This window comes from Hyla sarda, chromosome 4 (genome assembly GCF_029499605.1).
Source record: "Hyla sarda isolate aHylSar1 chromosome 4, aHylSar1.hap1, whole genome shotgun sequence".
Taxonomy (NCBI): Eukaryota; Metazoa; Chordata; class Amphibia; order Anura; family Hylidae; genus Hyla; species Hyla sarda.
Window position 1 is genome coordinate 87,679,982 of NC_079192.1, and position 22,415 is coordinate 87,702,396.

Sequence of the window (22,415 nt, forward strand, 5' to 3'; positions counted from 1 at the left end):
AGACAGGAAAAACAGTCTAAATCCTTTGATCAATATCCCCCCATGTCTCCAGTGCCCTTACCAGTCATCAGTTCCAACACGTGTTGAAGGATATGAAGTAGTGGAAGGACGTCGTTCATCCGGTAATCCTGGTGACTAATAACGTGGCTTCCTCAAAAGGGCCTGAGCAAACGTCAGGTGTCACGTATGAGCTGCCACTGGTTGACATTGAAGTGTTACTCGCCCTAAAAAGGACAGCCCCACACAGGTGCCTCTCCCTATTTCTAACTAAAAACCCTAGGAAATAGCAGTGTTTTTAGGTGGAAATAGGGAGGTGCCTGAGTGGTGATGTCCTTCTTAGGGCAAGTAACACTTGCCAAGAAGGGAATTAATAGTGATATTGAGAGAAGGGCCTTACAGGGGAAGTTTTTACCCCCACCTGCTACAATGGACAATACGTTGTTCCCTTCCACCTTTTAGAGGTCATTGCATTGAATCAATACTTGGTGGTGTAGGTGGCATATGGTGTTTTGTTAGGATCCAATTTTTTTGAAATCTAAGAAAAGTTAAGTTTGAGCTAATGCATATCCTCAATACTTCCTTGTGGTCTAATGCGGAGGAACTTCTGTAACTTGGGACCACAACCTTAATTATGTTTTGCAGTATCCATGGAAGCACAATGAGAGAGCCTGGAGGTAGCAGCATGAGGAGACCATATAGCAGCACAATGACAGAGCCTGGAGGTGGCAGCTAGAGATGAGCGAACTTACAGTAAATTTGATTTGTCACAAACTTATCGGCTCAGCAGTTGCTGACTTTAGCCTGTGTAAATTAGTTCAGCTTTCAGGTGCTCCGGTGGGCTGGAAAAGGTGGATACATTCCTAGGAAAGAGTCTCCTAGGACTGTATCCACCTTTTCCAGCCCACCGGAGCACCTGAAAGCTGAACTAATTTATGCAGGATAAGTCATCAACTGCAGAGCCGAGAAGTTTGTTACGAATTAAATTTACTGTAAGTTCGCTCATCTCTAGTGGCAGCATCAACATGAGGAGACCATATGGCGGCACAAAGAGAGCCTGGAGGTGGCAGCATCAGCATGAGGAGACCATATAGCAGCATAATGACAGAGCCTGGAGGTGGCAGCATCAGCATGAGGAGACCATATAGCAGCACAATGACAGAGCCTGGAGGTGGCAACATCAGCATGAGTCCATATGACGGCACAATGACAGACTCTGGAGGTGGCAGCAGCAGCATGAGGCCCATGCCAGCTGAGGGTTGAGTCTGAGGAACCTACCGACTGTTGACTGGGGGTGTCGGACGTCACTTGGGATGAAGTGGTTGACTGAGTGAACCAATCAATCACAGCTGCTGGGTGAGAGACGACTGCTAGCTGACACCGGGAACTAAGAACTCTCGTTGCATCTCCTGCTGCCACACACCCCTACTCTGCTGTGACCTCTGCCTGCCTCTGATGAATTTAGGCCTCTGCCACTCCTCTGTGCACGTCCTGGCACTTCTCTGGCTGACATACTTATACACCAGCTAAGTGCGTATATGTTACACTTATGAGAGGAGGACAATGCGCTCCAATATGCTCTATGCTTAAAACTATATTAGACTACAGAAATAAGTGTGTAACTTTGTCTGGCATTTCACAGTAACTAGGTCCAAATTAGTTTTTCAGAAAAAAAAAAAAAAAAAACGTACACCACGTAGGTGTACCTACACTTATGAGAGCTGAACAATACGCTCATCTTAAAACTGTTTAACTGTACAGAAACAAGGGTGTAGCTTTGGCTGGCCTTTCACAGTAACTATTGCCAAATTAGTTTTTCTGGGGGGGGGGGGGAAATGTACACCACCTATGTACGCACAGGTTACACTTATTGGAGGACAATAAGCTCTGCTACATAATGTATTAGGCCAGTGGTTCTTAACCTTGTTGGATGTACTGAACCCCACACCAGTTTCATATGCGCATTCACCGAACCCCTCTTAATTGGAAAAATAAAATGATTTATTCAAAACATAGGATGTATATATTTAAAGTACATATTTATACATAGGTGCACAAAATGAACAAAACCATTAAGAACAAGACCATGAAAACATAATTTTCACTCGAAAACATAATGAATATTTACTGCAAATCAGTGTGACTTCTGCCGTGTTCTTTCAGAGACCAGTTCAGAAATGCGCGGCTTTACCTTGGCAAGTGCCACTCTAATGTCATTTTCGCAACAATGGCAGAGTTCCCCCACATTAGGCAGGCAGTGTTCCCCCCACATTAGGCAGGCCAGTGGTCTTCAACCTGCGGACCTCCAGATGTTGCAAAACTACAACTCCCAGCATCCCCGGACAGCCAACATCTGGAGGTCCACACACAGGTTGAAGACCACTGATGTAGGCAGTGTTCCCCCACAAACATACAGCCTCCAGCCATATACAGTGTATGGCTGGAGGATGTATGCCTGTGTACTGCCCACTTCAGTGCTCCGACCACCGCTCCGGCTAGGCTATAGCAGTAGGTCTCGGGACCGATGGTCGGAGCACCGAAGATGACATGCCGCCGGTCACTTACCAAGCTGGCCAGTGTGAGTCTACCTCCTTCTCTATCCTCCGGTCCTCGGCGCCTTCGTTTCCATGGGCGCACGCACGGGACATCAGTGACTTCCCGGCGTGCGCTATGTCCCGGCGGCCCTGCATTTTTAAGCTTAACGTGGGGCCGCAGGGAGTTAATAGTGATGGGGGGGGGGAATTGCCCCGTCGCTACCGGACGGGCAAACGTGGGCTCTGCTCGGGGCCCCAAGCAATTGCTTGGTTTGCCTGTCCTGTTGCGACCTCCCCCACCGAACCCCCGGGACTGACTCACCGAACCCCTGGGGTTTGATCGGACCCAGGCTAAGAACCACTGTATTAGGCACTGTAATCAGGTGACTATGGCTTTTCATGCTCACCCTAAGCTTTACAGTTGTTATACAACAAACTGCAGCAGTACAGAATCGCTGTGTAGTAGAACCCAGTACAGTATTATTAGGCACTAATAGCAGGTGACAATGGCTTTTACTGCTCTGCCTAACTGGTCCCTATAAGCTTTAGAGTTGCTGTACACCACTGCAGCAGTGGAGTCGTTGTGTATAACCCAAAAGTGTACTTTCTCTCTCTGTCAGTGCTTTTATGCAGTGATTTGGGTTTGTGGTGAATCGCTGCTGTGAAGCTGTTTTTCTGTGCAACACACACACACTGCTCTCTCTCTCCCTGAAATGAAACGCTATCTCGGAAATAAAACGCTGATGCGACTGGCCACATGATGGCTGCCAACTATATAGGCATGACATCACCGGGGTGGCTGGATGGCTGCTGCTAGGCTGCATGCGATTCAGGGTCATACCGCCTACCCAGAGTTCCTTGCCCCATGTCCTCATAGGTGGATCCGCCCTTTTAGATTCCCTAGAGCCTGGACCGCACTAAATAAGAGTTTAATAAAGTGATTTGTGCGATCAAATTACGGCGATATTCGGATTCATTGCAAAGTGAATTTTTCCTGAAATTCGTAAGGAATTCGGATTCTTCAGATTCGATTCGCTCATCCCTCATTGTGACACTTTGATAAGGTTGGGGCCCTTGGATCTCATCTACCCATGCAGCTGATATGCCTTATTATCGGTCTTTGTGAGTTGTCATAAACTCCATTTTTTCTGGTGACTTACCCAGCTCTCCCCTTGTTGTGCTGGCTTATTTCCCCATTACAGTTGATTTATTGTGCCTTACTTCCTTAATAAACCCCCCCCCCCCCCCACCCTCTCTGGACCTTGGATTTATATATCTGTATTTATTCATTTTTCTCTTATTTTTGTTGCCCTTATTGCTACTTCAAGTTGATTGATTACTTTTCTTTATTGTTTGTACACACGTTTGATTTTCTTGTCAATAAATTTTCGCCTTTTGAAATATAAAGGACATCTGCAGTGCTGGGCAAAACAACTTTTTTTTTACCTCATTTAATAGGTCTTTGAAAGACCTTTCCAACGATGTCTCCCCCATCAAAATTGGCCCAGTCGTTCTCCCGTTATCAGCACACGAATTACGGAGGAGAAGTGAAAATAAAACTACATCTCCCATCATGCCTTGTGCTTACTTCCTGTAAGCTGCTGCCCTCCCCCTGTTCTATCCCCCCCACCGAGCAAATTATTATATTGTAACGCCCACATCTCCCTCCCCTATGCATATACCCTCCCCTTCTGCTCATCTCCCCCTCCCCATGCTGGCTCCTGTCCAGTGATGAAGCAGCTGCCTCCGTGCTCACTGTAGTGTGGACACTGGAGAGTGGATAGTGAAAGTAAAAATGGTAAAAAAACATAATTGTTTGTCTATAAAACTGTCCTGATAGGGGTCCCTCCATCTTTTTCACAACTACAACTCCAAGCATGCACAGTTATTTTATATGCTGTTCGGGCATGCTGGGAATTCCAGTGGTGCCTCCAGCTGTTGCAAGACTACAAATCCCAGCATGCCCTGTCAGCTTTCTGCTGTATGTGCATGCTTGGAGTTGCAGAGGTGACTCCAGCTGTTGTAAGACTATACATCCAAGCATGCCGTGACAGCTTTCTGCTGTTTGAGTGTATAAAGGAGTTGTAGTTCACCAACACCTCTACAGTATCAGGAGACTCCTGGGAGTTGTAGTTCACCAACACCTCTATTGTATCTCTGTAGTCTCCTGGGAGTTGTAGTTCACCAACACCTCTATTGTATCTCTGTAGTCTCCTGGGTGTTGTAGTTCACCAACACCTATATTGTATCTCTGTAGTCTCCTGGGAGTTGTAGTTCACCAACACCTATATTGTATCTCTGTAGTTTCCTGGGGGTTGTAGTTCACCAACACCTGTATTGTATCTCTGTAATCTCCTGGGAGTTGTATGTCACCAACACCTCTATTGTATCTCTGTAATCTCCTGGGAGTTGTAGTTCATACACCAGTGTTTCCCAACCAGGGTGCCTCCAGATGTTGCAAAACTACTACTCCCAGCATTCCCTGGTTGGGAAACACTGGCATACACACACACATAACAGGGACTACAACTCCCAGCATGTGTCATTCAGTAGTCCCCCCCCTCTCACACACAGAATCATCTCCAGTATGATATTTATTCCCTGTATACACCACCAGCCCGTGCAGTGTAATATGTCTCCTTCACACACATGTCCTCCCCTCCCTGCTCTGTGGTTTGCTCTGTGTTTCCCCCATGAAAACTTGAATCCTCCCGGTGATAAGTGAGGTCCTATGTAGACAGAGCAGGGGAGGGGGGAGGAGCTGTGGATGTCCTCATTCTCCCCCTGCTTGAATCTTACAGATAGGGGCGTTTCTGAGGATGAGCCTATGGCTGCCTCAGAAAGCACCCGCTCATGCATATGCATAAGAGGGAGGAGCTGACAGAGGCTAGGGGGAGCACAAACACTGCTGGGAGGAAGAGATCTCCGTCCCCAAGATGGCGGCTGCAATGTAATGAATAGGGGACGGATGCAGGACTACTGGGCTATGCTGGCAACTCTAATATCTCGGAAACGGCTGCATATAGGTAAATAGGACTAATAGACAGAATTGTATAACTTTTGTTTGGGGAACATTTGGGCAGGGATTTTTGACCACTACAGTTGTCCTTTAAGTGATTAATAAATGTACAGGGTGGGCCATTTATATGGATACACCTTAATAAAATGGGAATGGTTGGTGATATTAACTTCCTGTGTGTGGCACATTAGTATATGTGAGGGGGGGAAACTTTTCAAGATGGGTGGTGACCATGGTGGTCATTTTGAAGTCGGCCGTTTTTAATCCATCTTTCTTTTTTTCAATAGGAAGAGGGTCATGTGACACGTCAAACTTATTTGGAATTTCACAAGAAAAACAATGATGTGCTTGGTTTTAATGTAACTTTATTATTTCATGAGTTATTTACAAGTTTCTGACCACTTATAAAATATGTTCAATGTGCTGCCCATTGTGTTGGATTGTCAATGTAACCCTCTTCTCCCACTCTTCACACACTGATAGCAACACCGCAGGAGAAATGCTAGCACAGGCTTCCAGTATCCGTATACCATTCTATATACTACTATATACACCGCAGGAGAAATGCTAGCACAAGCTTCCAGTATCCGTAGTTTCAGGTGCTGCAGAATGGGCAAAACAAAAATTGGAACAGGACCCTCAGTTTACGCAGAAGATTTTGTTCAGTGATGAGGAAAACTTTTATGTGAATGGTGAAGTTAACAAACAAAACCACCGCTATTGGTCTGATACTAACCCACATTGGATAGATCCCTCCAAGACTGTTGGAACACAAAAATTGATGTTATGGTGTGATATATGGGGCACAAAGATAGTGGGGCCATTCTTCATCAATGGAAACCTCAAGACCACTGGATATGTGAAATTGCTACATGATGACGTGTTTCCCTCTTTATGCACTGAAGCTGGCACGTTCCCTGAGTTTTTCCAGCAAGATGGTGCACCACCACATTATGTGTGAGGTCCGAGCATTCCTAGATGAACAGTTTCCTGGAAAGTGGATTGGTCGTCGTGGGCCAGTTGAATGGCCCCCAAGGTCTCACAATCTGACCCCCATAGACTTATCTTTAGGGTCATCTGAAGGCAATTGTCTATGCTGTGAAGATACGAGATGTGCAGCACCTGAAACTACGGATACTGGAAGCCTGTGCTAGCATTTCTCCTGCGGTGTTGCTATCAGTGTGTGAAGAGTGGGAGAAGAGGGTTGCATCGACAATCCAACACAATGGGCAGCACATTGGACACATTTTATAAGTGGTCAGAAACTTGTAAATAACTCATGAAATAATAATGATGTGCTTGGTTATAACATAACTTTGTTTTTCTTGTGAAATTTCCAATACGTTTGATGTGTCACATGACCCTCTTCCTATTGAGGAAACAAAAGATGAATTCAAAATGGCCACCATGGTCACCACCCATCTTGAAAAGTTTCCCCCCTCACATATACTAATGTGCCACAAACAGGAAGTTAACATCACTAACCATTCCCATTTTATTAAGGTGTATCCATATAAATGGCCCACCCTGTATATAACTATAAATTTAAAAGTCTTGACAAATGGTGAAGATTTACTTATCCGTATCAAGTTGAGCCTGTACCTGCAGAATGCAAGCCACCTCAGCTGGTGTCCTCAGGTACTGCTCTATCTCACTGTCCAAAATGTCTTCATCTCCGGTAATGTTTTGGAGTTCATTGGGAAAAGCTAAAGAATGTGGTCTCTTCTTTGGATTGGTCATGCATGGCGGAAGAAAGAGTGCATTAGGAATCTCTTGATCAGAAGAGTTGGGTTCTTCTGACTCCGAGGTCAACATCTCAGCAGCTTCCAGAGCCTTCCTGAGAAGATAACCCCGATGCTTTAGAATGTCATCCAAATGATAGACCACCTTCTTTTCATTGACAGTCATCATCCTCAGCCAGGGCAGCTGTGAGGCCAGTTTTAAGCAGTTCTCTTTGAGTTCTTTCAAGCGTTTTATGGCTGGAGAAGGCAATTCTGTTTCAGACCACTTGCAAAACTTAGAAAAAGTACATGAGAGCCGTTGGACAGGTTTGAGGGACTGCCAAGATAGATAGGCAGCGGCTGTTACTATAGGAATAGGGTGACGTCCAGTGATCAGCCATGTCTCGCTGGCTAACTCCAGTATTCGTGAGGTCCGCTCCAATACTTTCTCCAGATTCTCTACATATTCCTCTGGAGCAGACGGGCAGTTTTGGAATAACCGGAAACTGCAAAATAATAAAAATATGGAGAAGTGAATGTTTTTAATGTACATGACAAAGCCATTGTAAAATCATCATGTGACATCACCCCAAGGTCTAAACTATTGAAGATCTATGGGGGAGATTTATCAAAGCCTGTGCAGAGGATAAATGGACCAATTGCCCATAGCAACCAATCAGATCACTTAATTTTTAAAAAGTTCTCTGAAAAGTTGAAAAAGCAATTTGATTGGTTGCTATGGGCAACTGGTCAACTGGCCAACTTTCCCCCTAGGTCTATGTGAGATTAAAACAGGAGAAATTAAATTTTTGGTGTCTACATCCACAGCTTCCAGTACAACTGGGGTCCTGGGATTGAAATTGGGCAGATAACTTCTTCCATGTGACTTGTATAAACCCTGTGTATTGTGCCGTCCACAAACATTTCCTATAATCCCTCCCTTTTTTTGTGACATGTCCTGTTTTTGGTGCACTTTTCAGTGATTTAAACCAGCGCTATCATGTATGTACATTAAGTCTGCATCAGAGGAAGGAGCTCTTTCTACAAAAGGAGTTATGCTGTTCTCCAATTTTAACCCCTTAGCACCACCCATACATGTTTTTACAGCAGACACTAAGCGGCTTTTGGCCAGGCCAAGGTCTCCCGTGCCAAGAACAAGAAACTGAGCTGTCAGTATGACAGTCAGGGCCCCATGTTCCTTGAAGTTTAACTTGTTACATGCCGTGGTCAAAACATGCCTATGGCATGTAACGGCACAGAGGGGCTCCCTCATCAGCAGCCCAGGAAACGATGTAAGGCTTCCAAGGTGTTTCCATGGCAGCTACAGTCTGCCACGGATGTGCTTGTGACCTAAACATATTGGCCCTGATTTACTATCACCAGAGTGTTTAATGTGGAGTGTTATTCCTTTTTACTCTTTCCCCCCCACCCCCCGATTTACTAATCTGTCGCCCGTCTTTTTTTTTTTTTTTTTTGTGTGTCGCACGGGTTTAAATCTGTCGCACAAAATGTATTCTGCTCTGACAGGCAGTACTGCCAAGATAATTACAGAAACATCCAATTAAAGATAGAAAAGTAAGAAGCAAAACACACAGAACAGATTAAGAATTTAAAAAAAGTTGTACAAATGTAACCTGTTGAAAGGCTGCATTCACACAGCTGTCTGTCTCTAAATTCAGACTACATTAGTGCTTGTACTACTAACAGGGTCTGTTCCATGTTGGGGGCAGTAGTACAGGGGCTGAGGGATTGATCGCACCAGGTCTCACTTCTGAGACCCAATCAGAAGTTATTAAGCAGGGGAGCGGGCGACATGCTCCTCCCCAGCGATGTACAGTGTACTTTTACTTTCATTTTTCAATTCTCTGCTGGGAGCCCTGAATGGCCGGTTCTGAGGAGCCATTCCGGCTCCCGACGGGGTTTTCAAATAGGAGGGGAAATATATCTTGCCCCCTGCAGCGCTATATAAGTCTTGCCCCCCGTAGCGCATTTCCATTGGTGTTGTCTCCCGCAGCGCATGTGTATATATATTTTCCCCCCGCAGCGCTATCATACACCCCAGGAAGTACTGTAAACAAAAAGTATTCTAACAGCAGCACATCTGGCTTGGATGCCAGCCGGCCCGATGCGCTGCTGAAAGAATATTTGTCTTTCATGGCGCTGCAACGGCATATGTCTGGCCCCCACAGCGCTTCTATAATCATATGCCTCCGCAGCGCTATGAATGACAAGTATTCTTTCAGCAGCGCATCAGGACAACTGGCTTCCCTGCCAGATGCACTGCTAATAGAATACTTTTCATTCATAGTGCTGCCAGGGGCTTATGATAGCGCTGCAGGGGGCGGGAATATATATACACATGCATTGCGGGGGGGCATATGATTGCGCTGCAGGGGACAATACCTATATAAATGCGCTGCGGGGAGCAAGACTTATATAGCACAGCAGGGGACAAGATATATAGAAGCGCTGCGGGGGCCAGCCATATACCACCCCCCCCCCCCCCCCCCCAAGGATTCTATACATCTTTCCCCACCGCAGCGATTCTGTTTGAAAACCCAGTCGGGAGCCCTCAATGGCTCCTCAGTACTGGCCATTCAGGGTTCCTGGCGGGGAATTTAAAAATGAAAGTAAAAGTACACTGTACATCGCAAGGTTGTGGAGCATGCCGCCTGCTCCCCTGCTTAATAACTTCTAATCGGATTGGGTCTCAGAAAGCTGTCAGGTTTTGGTAAAGCAAAATTCACATGTTTTCCTGTGAGTTTTTCCATCATACTCAGAGGGGGAGATTTATCAAAGCTGTCTATGTCTCGCATCAATATAGACCAAACTACAGAGGGTTAGTCTGGTCTATTGTGCACCTAATTTATCAAAAGGCGCACGGTTCTTGATAAATTCTGTGCACAGACTTTGTGATCTACGCTTTAGACTGTATTTAAACCTGCTCCAGCATGTTCTGACATTTCAGCGCACTTTCAGCCAATGCGACTTGTCACTGAAAAGTCGCTTTTGATAAATTCAGCACCAATGCATTTTTCCGTCTAAAATAGACTAGAATGCATCATGTTCTAAAAATCCTCTAGAGCAAAAGTCGCAAAAAAGTCGCGACTTTCTGTGCGACAAATTTAGACAGGAAAAACCAGTCTAAATCCTTTGATAAATACCCCCCAGAGTGTTTTTTCCTTTTTTTTTTATCGGGAACACCCCCTTTTCCAGCTAACCACGCCCAGTTTGACGGGTTTAAAAAAAACAATGGTATTGTGTGTCGGGAAATTGTGTCGCTCAAAGTGTCGCATGGGCTATGCGACACAAATTTGGTCGCACAACGCGAGAAAAAGAGTCGGGTTGACATTAGTAAATCAGGGCCATTTGGTATTGCCACATCTGTAATGTCCCAAACTCAAAAAATACATCATTAGGTATCCTTCATAGTGAAAAATAAATATATTAATAAAAAGTGTTTGTTTCAAACTGCTACAACTTCAAAAAAAAAAATATATATATATATATATATACATACATTTGATATTTCTGTAAATATACATTTCAACTATCCCCCTCCCCTTTAAAACTAATTACATTTTATCAACAAATGACATGAACCCCACCCAACTGCACTAGACTTTCCAAGTTCATTCCTTGGTCTGTTTCTTCCCTCTTACACCCCAGTGGTTATAGACAGTGATGACAGACAGCATCCTCCTATGATTCCAAGGCCTTCATGAGTAGTTGTGTCTCATACCCAACTAAATAAGGCAAGAATCTCTCCTGAGTTTGTCCTGTGTGGAACCAATTCATTGTAAACCTACTGTATATACTAGAGTATAAGCAGAGTTTTTCAGCACAATTTTTCGTGCTGAAAACACTCCCCTCGGCTTATATTCGAGTGAACTCTCCACCCTCAGTGGTCTTCCACCTGCGGACCTCCAGAAGTTTCAAAACTACAACTCCCAGCAAGCCCAGGCAGCCATCGGCTGCCCGGGCTTGCTGGGAGTTGTAGTTTTGAAACCTCTGGAGGTCCGCAGGTTGAAGAGCACTGCGGCCTTCGACATCATCCAGACCCCCCACCCCCTTTAGTTTCGTACTCACCTCCGCTCGGCGGGACGTTAGGGTGTGCTGGTCCGATGCTGCAGGACTGTCTGGTGGGGAGGTTGTCCGGTGGGATAGTCGTTCCGGGCTGTCCATCTTCACCGGGGGGGGGGGGGGGGGGCCCCTCTTGTCCGCGCTTCGGGCCCGGCCCCGGAATAGTCACGTTGCGTTGACGACGACGCACAGGGACGTTCATTAGAAACGTCCTTCTGCGTCGTCAAGGCAACGCCTCTATTCCGGGCCCGGAGAAGAGGCCCCCCCAGTGAAGATGGACAGCCCGGAACGACTATCCCACTGGACAGTCCTGCAGCACCGGACCAGCGCACCCAACGTCCCGCCGAGCGGAGGGGAGTATAAAACTAAAGGGGGTGAGAGGGTGGGGGGGGCTGGATGATGTCGAAGGTCGCAGTAGTCTTCAACCTGCAGACCTCCAGATGTTTCAAAACTACAACTCACAGCAAGCCCGGACAGCCGATGGCTGCCCGGGCTTGCTGGGAGTTGTAGTTCTGAAACATCTGGAGGTCCGCAGGTTGAAGACCACTGTATCAGACATTGACATCAAGCGGTGATGATGATGAAGGGGGGGGGGGGCTGATGACATGTGGTGATGATGACAACGGGATGATGAAGGGGGGGTGTGGGATGATGACAGGGGGGGGGGGGGGGTGGGATGATGACAGGCGGTGATGATGAAGGGGGATGATGACCGGGTGATGATGATGAGGGTGTTCATGACGGGGGTCTGGATGATGACAGGGTGGGGGGGGATGATGTATTTCCCACCCTAGGCTTATACTCGAGTCAATAACTTTTCCTGGGATTTTGGGGTGAAATTACGGGCCTCGGCTTATATTCGGGTCGGCTTATACGGTACTCCTTTTAGTTTTTCTGCCCATTCCTCGCCAATAATGCACCATAAATCACCTGACAGTTTTGCTCTATAGTTTTCACTCCGTGGACTATGAAATCTCCCACCATCTTTCTTCCATTACCTGGAGCAATGACTTTTGGCCAGATCCTGAAGGCTCATTGATGGCACATCCAGCTTCAATGCTTGAACCAGTTCTGTGAACGCGCTGCTGAGGATCTCATACTTGGAGTAAAGAATGGTGGAGATGGTGCCTATAGTGAGAGGCCAGCGATGCTGTCTACATGTTATGTATACACAGCACCCCATGACTGCCTCCTTCTTCTCCTGTCTGGCAAAGTGGAACACTGGGAGGTAGAAAGCTCTTTCATAATAGGAAACTGCAGTATCCGCAAAGGTGTCCGGAAGTCTGAGAACTCTACAGAGATTCCTGACCCGCACAATTCCTGATGGGAAGAAGAAAGATCACATAAGGCCGATACTACTTTAATAAGCAGAAGCCCCACTACTGAACTTCTTAAATCTCTAATGGCATCCCAAAGAAAAGTCACAATAACTATCACATCTAAAATCTCAAAAAAGTGCATTAGTGTAAATGAAAGTGGCATTTCAACAGTAAGTATATTTATATGAAACGTCGGATCTACTTATACCACTTACCTTTATCAATCATATGTTTGCATGTATAAAATAAGATTATAAAACTATACACACAGTGAAACTTCTCAAAAAGTATGATTTGTAATCCCAAATTCTTCTTAATTAAATCTGCCGAGAACGTATTTGGTTCAGTTCTATCACCTTTCCAGATAAAGGAATTGTAATCCATAAAATGTTAAAAGAATATACATTGATTGAATAAGGGGTGCTCATATAAAAGGTTTTTCACTCGAACGAGTCTACAAATGAATTTGCGAAGCATGGTGCAAATCTCGCCCCCATGGCACAGCGTCCTTTTGGCCTACATCTGACATGTTTACAGCTGTCTCCCACCACATTGGTCACATTCGAGCTCTAACTCTGATGTTTACATTGGGAAATATTGCCTATGAGTGACTGCATTCAGTCCCGCACATATACTTATTTTTAGAGATTAGCAAAGATACAGACATTCGATTCATCATGAACCTCATAGCTCTGTGTTTGCCGACTTTTCCTGCATAAATTAGTTCAGCTTTCAGGTGCTCCGGTGGGCTAGAAAAGGTGAATACAGTCCTAGGAGACTTTCCTAGGACTGTATCCACCTATTCCAGCCCACTGGAGCACCTTAACCCCTTAAGGACAGAGCCCATTTTCGCCTCTAGGACGAAGCCCTTTTTTGCACATCTGACCACGGTCACTTTAAACATTAATAACTCTGGAATGCTTTTAGTTATTCTGATTCTGAGACTTTTTTCGTGACATATTCTACTTTAACATAGTGGTAAATTTTTGTGGTAACTTGCATCCTTTCTTGGTGAAAAATTCCCAAATTTGATGCAAAAATGTAAAATGTAGCATTTTTCTAACTTTGAAGCTCTCTGCTTGTAAGGTAAATGGATATTCCAAATAATTTTTTTTTTGGATTCACATATATAATATGTCTACTTTATGATTGCATCATAAAATTGATGAGTTTTTACTTTTGGAAGACACCAGAGGGCTTTAAAGTTCAGCAGCAATTTTCAAATTTTTCACAAAATTTTCAAACTCGCAATTTTTCAGGGACCAGTTCAGGTTTGAAGTGGATTTGAAGGGTCTTCATATTAGAAATACCCCATAAATTACCCCATTATAAAAACTGCACCCCCAAAGTATTCAAAATGACATTCAGTAAATGTTTTAACCCTTTAGGTGTTTCACAGGAAAAGCAGCAAAGTGAAGGAGAAAATTCAAAATCTTCATTTTTTACACTCGCATGTTCTTGTAGACCCAATTTTACGTGTGTATATGTAGTGTTTTACTCTTTATTTTATGTTAGTGTAGTGTAGTGTTTTTAGGTTACATTCACACTGGCGGCGGATTACACCGAGTCTCCCGCCAGGAGTTTGAGCTGCGGCGAAAAATTTCCCGCAGCTCAAGTTTGTAGCGGGGAACTCACTGTAATCTGCCGCCAGTGTGAATGTAGCCTGTACATTCACACGGGAGGGGGGGGGGGGGGGGGGGTCAAAACTACAACTCCCAGCATGCACTGACAGACCATGCATGCTGGGAGTTGTAGTTTTGCAACAGCTGGAGGCACACTGGCTGGAAAACCTTGAGTTAGGTTCTATGACCTAACTCAGTATTTTCCAACCAGTGTGCCTCCAGCTATTGCAAAACTACAACTCCCAGCATGTACTGATTGCGGAAGGGCATGCTGGGAGATGTAGTTATGCAATGGCTGGAGGCACGCAAGTACAACTCCCAGCATGCCAAGACAGCCTTATGCTGTTCCTGAATGCTGGGAGTTGTAGTTTTGCAAGATTTAGAGGGGTTCAGGTTGTAAATCACTGTCCAGTGGTCTCAAAACTGTGGCCCTCCAGATGTTGCAAAACTACAACTCGCAGCATGCCCAGACAGCAAACTGCTGTCTGGGCATGCTGCGAGTTGTAGTTTTGCAACATCTGGAGGGCTACAGTTTGAGACCACTTAGTGATCTACAACCTGAACCCCTCTAAATATTGCAAAACTACAAGTCCCAGCATGCCCACACAGCAAACAGCTGTCTGGGCATGCTGGGAGTTGTAGTTTTGCAACATCTGGAGGGCCACGGTTTAGAGACCACTGTAAACTGTGGCCCTCCGGATGTTGCTAGGCAACAACTCACCTAGCAGGACCCGGAAGTATTGCTGCCGCCGCCGCACGTGGGGGAGGATCGCGAACGGGGATCCAGGTAGGGACCTTCGGTGCCGACCTTCCCTGGACGGTTCCCCCGTTTTGCCCGGACACCGACAGGTGGGCAAAGCGGGGGAACCGAACTTTAACCCCCCCTCCCCCTGTCTGCTATTGGTTGGTCGCTCGGCCGACCAATAGCAGGGATAGGAGGGGTGGCACCCCTGCCAGCAAACTCCTATCCCTTCAGGGGGATCGAGGGTGTCTCGGACACCCCCCGATCCCTCTTATTTTCCGGGTCACCAGTGACCCGTATGACCCGTAATCGCGCAGATCGCAGGTCTGAATTGACCTGCGATTTGCGCTCGGCGATGTGTCGGGATGCCTGCTGTTAGATAACAGCAGTCCTCCCGGTCCGATCACCGCTACCGGTGACGCGGCGCTCCCGGAACCCCGCGACGTACATGTACGTCGCCGCGCACCAAGTGACACTTCGCTGCGCCGTACATGTAAGTCGCTCATCGTGAAGGGGTTAAAGGGGTACTCCAGTGGAAAACTTTTTTTATCATCATCAACTGGTGCCAGAAAGTTAAACAAATGTGTAAATTATTTCTATTAAAAAATATTAATCCTTCCAGTACTTATTAGCTGCTGAATACTACAGAGGAAATTCCTTTCTTTTCGGAACACAGAGCTATCTGCTGACATCATGACCACAGTGCTCTCTGCTGACATCATGACCACAGTGCTCTCTGCTGACATCTCTGTCTATTTTAAGAACTGTCCAGAGTAGGAGAAAAGTCCCATAGCAAACATATGCTGCTCCGGACAGTTCCTAAAATGAACAGATATCAGCAGAGAGCACTGTGTTCCAAAAAGAAAATTTTCTCTGTAGTATTCAGCAGCTAATAAGTACTGGAAGGATTAAGATTTTTTTTTATAGAAATCATTTACAAATCTGTTTAAATTTCTGGCACCAGTTGATTAAAAAAATAAAAATAAATAAATACCGTATTTATCGGCGTATTTTTAGCCTAAAAAATATTTTTTGCCTAAAAATTTTTAGCCTAAAGTCTGTGTGCGTGTTATACGCCGATACACCCCCAGGAAAGGCAGGGGGAGAGAGGCCGTCGCTGCCCGCTTGTCTCCCCCTGCCTTTCCTGGGGTCTAGAGCCCTGCTGCCAGCCCTTCTCTCCCCCTGGCTATCGGCGCCGCTGCCCGTTCTGTCCCCCTGACTATCGGTGCCGGCGCCCCATTGCCGGCGCCGATAGCCAGGGGGAGAGAAGGGGCAGCGGCACCCATTGCCGGCGCCGCTGCCCTGTTGCCTCCCCCCATCCCTGGTGGCATAATTACCTGTTGCCGGGGTCAGGTCTGCGCTGCTGCAGGCCTCCGGCATGCGTCCCCTGCGTCGTTGCTATGCACGGAGCGGAGCGGCGCATGATGTCAGTGCGCCGCGCCGTGCATAGCAACGACGCAGGGGACGCACGCCGGAGGCCTGCAGCAGCGCGGACCCGACCCAGGTAATTATGCCACCAGGGATGGGGGAGGCAATGGGGCAGCGGCACCGGCAATGGGTGCCGCTGCCCCTTCTCTCCCCCTGGCTGTCGGCGCCGGCAATGGGGCACCGGCACCGATAGTCAGGGGGACAGAACGGGCAGCGGCGCCGATAGCCAGGGGCAGAGAAGGGCCGGCAGCAGGGCTCTAGACCCCAGGAAAGGCAGGGGGAGAGAAGCGGGCAGCGATGGCCTCTCTCCCCTGCCTTTCCTGGGGTTGTATCGGGGTATACACGCGCACACACGCACCCTCATTTTACCATGGATATTTGGGTAAAAAACTTTTTTTACCCAAATATCCTTGGTAAAATGAGGGTGCGTGTTATAGGCCGGTGCGTGGTATACCCCGATAAATACGGTAAATAAATAAAAAAAGAAAAATAAAGTTTTCCACCGGAGTACCCCTTTAACCCCTTAATGACCAAGCCCATTTTCACCTTAATGACCAAGCCCAATTTTATTTTTGCTTTTTCTTTTTTCCCTCCTCGCCTTCTAAATTCCATAACTTTTATATTTCCATCTACAGACCCATATAAGAGTGTTTTTTTTGCGTAACCAATTGTAGTTTGTAATGAAACCTCATTTTACCATAAAATGTACGGGGGACCCAACTTTTTTTTTTTTAGGGAGGAAATTTAAATGAAAACCAAAATATTGCACATTTTGGAGGGGTGCGTTTTCACACTGTACAATTTACAGTAAAAATGACATTTGTTCTTTATTCTGAGGGTCAATACGATTACAATGATACCCATGGATAGATACTTTTATATTTTTGTACCACTTAAAAAAAAAATCTAAAGCTTTTTGTACAAAATCAGTAATCTAAAATTGCTCTAGTTTGACCGCTTATAACTTTTTCATTTTTCCGTATATAGGGTGGTATGAGGGCTCATTTTTTGCGCCGTCATCTGTACATTTTTTAGATACTACATTTGCATATATAAAACTTTTAGATCATTTTTTTTTTTATGACCGGGAAAACAAGGAAGGACGGATCCAGCTCAATGCAGGTAAAATCAAGTTTAATCCATAGGACAAGGAAGGAACAAGTAACGCATTTCAAGCGCTATGCGCGCTCTTAGTCATACAACTAGTGCATGGTACATGTCGGTTTATATAAGCAGTGAGGCAATTCCGGTCGATCACAGGTCAGGTGACCGGCGGGAATTAACCCCTTACAAATAGAGAGACGATGTAATCAAAAAAACATTCCAAGTATCAAGAAAACACATCAATTTAGATACAATAATAAATGCAAAAGAAAATAGTGTCTCAGCAAATAGGATCCACACATGAAGAAAGGATGACAAACAAGAGAAACATAATTAAATAAACAAACAAATACGCTGTAATATGAATGGACCAAAAATAAGCCAGGTATGAATTGATATCTATGGAGTGTCAGTAAATAAAGCCTTTGTGCAAATATAATTGAATAAAAACATGTTTATTGGTAAGCAACACAGGGGACATATAAAGATATCAATAATAAATATATTTAATAGTGAAGAATGGCATCCTGGCGTTTATTCATATTACAGCGTATTTGTTTATTTAATTATGTTTCTCTTGTTTGTCATCCTTTCTTCATGTGTGGACCATATCCTATTTGCTGAGACACTATTTTCTTTTGCATTTATTATTGTATCTAAATTGATGTGTTTTCTTGATACTTGGAATGTTTTTTTGATTACATCGTCTCTCTATTTGTAAGGGGTTAATTCCCGCTGGTCACCTGACCTGTGATCGATATAAACCGACATGTACCATGCACTAGTTGTATGACTAAGAGCGCGCATAGCGCTTGAAACGTGTTACTTGTTCCTTCCTTGTCCTATGGATTAAACTGGATTTTACCTGCATTGAGCTGGATCCGTCCTTCCTTGTTTTCCTGCTATCTGCTGGTGCCGTCCAGCACCTGGATCCGTGCTCTGCTGTCCTAGGCGGGGTGAGCTGGCTTCATTTTGTTTGATTTTTTATTACCGTATTTATCGGCGTATAACACGCACTTTTAAAACTACAATTATAGGCAAAAACCCTGCCTGCGTGTTATACGCCAATAAATCTGCCGGTCACTGATTGAAAGTGGCCACAGCCCTGGCTGCTTGATAAAAGATCAGCAGCTTGGCCGCCGCAACTTTAAAACAGTGACCAGCGGCAGCTGCTGCAGCGCGGATTACACCTATCATTGCCCTCCCCCTTTTCGCCGGCTTTTCTCTCCTGCTTATTTGTAAATTTAACCTCACCTAGCCGCGCTCTGGCAGGCTCAGATTCAGGCTGTGGGTCTTTCGGGGCTTCGTGGCTAGTAAAGCCTTCAAAGTGTGCCGAGTGACGATCCCTGCCGACTCTTCTGTGTGGCGTCAGGGACGTCACTCGTCATTCCGTGCAGCTGCGGTGGGAGAAGAGGAGCCGGTGTAATGACAAATTCTGTGTCTTGACAAGTTCTGTGTCCCGATCAGCTGATGAAAGTGCTCAGCACTTTCATCACCTGATCGGGACACAGAACTTGTCAAGACACAGAATTTCTCATTACACCGGCAGGGATCATCACTCGGTATACTTTCAATCCATTACTGGCCATGCAGCCCCGGAAGCCCCAGAGTCTGAACCAGAGCCTGCTGGAGCGCGGCCAGTCGAGGTCAAATAAAATAAAAAATAAAAAAGCAGGGGAGAAAAATCATGGTGAAGGACAATCATAAGACACAGATAATCTGGGGGGGGGAATGATGAGGCACAAGGGGAAATTAGGCACAGGGGGGATCACTAAGGGTAAATGAAGCACAGGGGGGGGGGAACTAATTTATGCAGGCTGAAGTCAGCAGATGCCGAGCCGCGAGTTTCATGACGAATCGAATTTCTGTAACTTTGCCACGAGACCACTCGAGACCCACAAAATAAAGGCAGACATTTTATTTCCTAATATACATGTCCAATCTTTATCTTTGTGTAGAAATCCACCTTTTATATGAAAAATTCCCCTGTATTATATGCAAATATCCAGTTTGTCCATGAGTCTGATGACTTAAACTAATGGCTGTCAGTTCCAGTTGTGGTATCCCAGTACCGCATTTCACACGGTACTTGTTTATCTTGGGTCCCCATAGCCAGAGTCCCTAGGACTTAGTAGTCTTTATTGGTCAGTTCGCCCCTAGTCGCCTCCATTATAGTGTAAAGATTACTAATTTATCTATAAAATAATGTATATAGTGTTATTTCAGCATGTAAATTCACAGACTATAGGTCTTATGCAAGGTCCGCAACTTCTACCAATCGCTAAGGAACCAAAGAACTGTATAAAGAGACTTATTACGTATTGGATATTGCAAGCACTGCAGTAAAGTTATTGAAGTTCAAGTTAAATCTGCTTGTGGACCTTCAGTCATTTCATTGCACCTATCGCTTCTGGGAAGGGCGGCGATAGGCCGGAACATAGATTCAGCATACTAGCCCTCACCCTGGCGTCACGAGTGACTGGGTTAATATTAACCCCTCATATACCAACATCCTACCATCCCTACCATACACCCCCCAAGGGCTACCACACAGTCATCAAGTCAGGATGGGACTTGCATCTATAATGTGGTAGCAGAAATGTGCATATAATACACCAATGTGTAACCAGCCTATATGCACACGCAAAAACAAATCCCTGTGCACGTACAAAAGGCTAAAAACTGTTGGTGCATAATGCTAAGAATTCTGCAGACACCACAATAATAAATATGACCGACACATGGGACTTACCTCGAAGTTTCGTTCGGCTGATTGACTCATTCTGCCCAGTGCTTTCTGTAAACCTCACCGCTGTAAAAAAAAAAAAAAATAATTTGAAAAACTTCATACAAAGGAAAAAGAAATGACTTCAAAGAGAAAGTGCAAAACATATTTGCCCACATCTTCATGTTTTCTAATCAGTGCTCTTATTCCGAGACAACCGCTGGGTCTCTAAAACAAGCCTCTAATAAAGTTGAGGGGGAAACTTTCTTTTTTGCCTAGACCGGGGCTTGACAAATCCCAGGTGCCAGGTCGCCATGGCGACTTAGGTCGCTTAGGTTTTTGTCAGCTCTGCAACCTGTATTGCTATTGATTCATGGGATTCAGCCATACAGAACATACGTTTTGTGCATTGGCCAATGAGAATGCTCAGAACTGCCCGTTCACTGGTAATGGCTCGTCATGGAAGCCAAGGGCTTAGTGAGCCGAGACCAGAAGTGAGGGAGAAGGGTAAGAAGAATGTGGAGGAAGCTGTGAAGGTTTGGTACTAAAGCCTTTCCCTCTGTTAGGGCACGTTCCCACTTGGCGTATACACAGCGTATTTCACGCTGCGCAAAATCTGCAGAAGCAGCAGAAGATACGCTGCATATCCCTCACTCACCATTCCCACAGGGCTTTCTGGCAGCAGCCCTCTGTGTGTGCAGTGAGTTTTTGAGGCAGGGCCGTGTGTCAGTGTGACTGACGCACGGCTCCACCTCCAAAAGCATTTTTCCCGCTGCTTCTGCAGCTTTTGCGCAAAGTTGAAATCTGCTGCGTATACGCCAAGTGGGAACGTGCCCTTAGGATGCAAAGCATGAGCTTGTGGAATTACAGCATACTGCTGGCTAAGAAAAGCACCCCTTCCTGACTATACGTACGACACAGTTTGGAAAATACTGTCATAGATTAGGACATATGTCCTGCATTGATCTGTATAAGCAATCAAACAATTGCTCATACAAATCACCCTAGGACAGTGTTTCCCAACCAGGGTGCCTCCAGCTGTCGCAAAACTACAACTCCCAGCATGCCCGGACAGCCAAAGGCTGTCCGGGCATGCTAGGAGTTTTAGTTTTGCAGCAGCTGGAGGAACCCAGGTTGGGAAACACTGTCCTAGGGGAATAGGGGGAGATTGATCAAAACCTGTCCAGGGGAAAAGTTGCCCAATCAGATCGCTTCTTTCATTTTTGAAAAGGCCGCTGAAAAATGAAAGAAGCGATCTGATTGGTTGCTATGGGCAACTCAGCACCTTTTCCTCTGTACAGGTTTCATATATCTCCTCCATAGTCTCCAAACTGTGAGCCTTCAGATGCTGCAAAACTACAACTCCCAGCATGCTGGGTGTTGTAGTTTTGCCACATCTGGAGGTCAACAGTTCAGAGACAAAATAAATAAATAAAAACCCTCTCACATGATAAAAGTTTAAAACAACCCACCCCCATTTTTCAAATAAAAAGATAAAAATACATACTGTATTTGGTATCGCCCTTCTGCCTATTGAAGTCCAAAACTTTATTAACTTAAAAAAAAAAAAAATGAAGAAACGTCTAAAGTGTCACCTTGCTGGTAGCTCTCCTCGGCCTGTGTGTTGGTCAGCCGGCCCTCCGTCACCACCACCCCGCAGTCCGCACACACCAGCTGCTCCTGGGAGTAGTGCGAGTCTTCCACAATGTCGCCGGAGCCACACTCCGGACATCTCCTACCATCCGACATCTTTACACTGGGGGGGATGTACCGATCACCAAGGTAACAAAGTTCCCATTTACTTATACTTCCTGATGTGTCCCTTAAACACCCGCCATTTTGTCGCCGCCTATTCCGCTTCCCCCTATTGCAGTTGGCTTCAGAAAAATGGCTACCGAGGCCGAAAATCGAAGACACTTTTCTTTCTCCACATACATAATGCGTCACTTCCTACTCTCAGCTCTTCGGGTGATAGTGTGATAAGAATTAAGTTATCGAGTTGCAGTAACTTGACATAAATAATTAGGAAGCTCTGTATATAAAACGTGAATTATAAATTTTTCGGGCACAATTTTACCGGGGCAAAGTAGACGGCAATTCCATTTCGAGACGCTAGGTGTC

General features: G+C 45.5%; 1 protein-coding gene across 1 annotated transcript; it reads right to left on the reverse strand.

Annotated features, from left to right (window-relative positions):
* Window positions 1–6,989: 6,989 nt before the first annotated feature.
* Window positions 6,990–22,146, reverse strand: BRF2 (BRF2 RNA polymerase III transcription initiation factor subunit). The gene is made up of 4 exons (XM_056569230.1): window positions 21,890–22,146; window positions 20,322–20,381; window positions 12,353–12,674; window positions 6,990–7,777 (listed from the first exon to the last, which is right to left on the reverse strand). Exons 1-4 carry the CDS (start codon window positions 22,041–22,043, stop codon window positions 7,123–7,125), a joined length of 1,191 nt encoding a protein of 396 aa, XP_056425205.1. The 5' UTR covers window positions 22,044–22,146; the 3' UTR covers window positions 6,990–7,122.
* Window positions 22,147–22,415: the final 269 nt, after the last annotated feature.

What these genes read in the sequence shown, in the direction of transcription:
- BRF2 (XM_056569230.1), bottom strand. Translation starts at nt 22,043, where the DNA reads ATGTCGGATGGTAGGAGATGTCCGGAGTGTGGCTCCGGCGACATTGTG. An exon ending in CGAGGAGAGCTACCAGCAAG is followed by an intron (nt 20,382 to 21,889) that starts GTGACACTTTAG and finishes TTTTTTTTACAG; the next exon opens with CGGTGAGGTTTACAGAAAGC. An exon ending in GCCAAAAGTCATTGCTCCAG is followed by an intron (nt 7,778 to 12,352) that starts GTAATGGAAGAA and finishes ATTATTTTGCAG; the next exon opens with TTTCCGGTTATTCCAAAACT.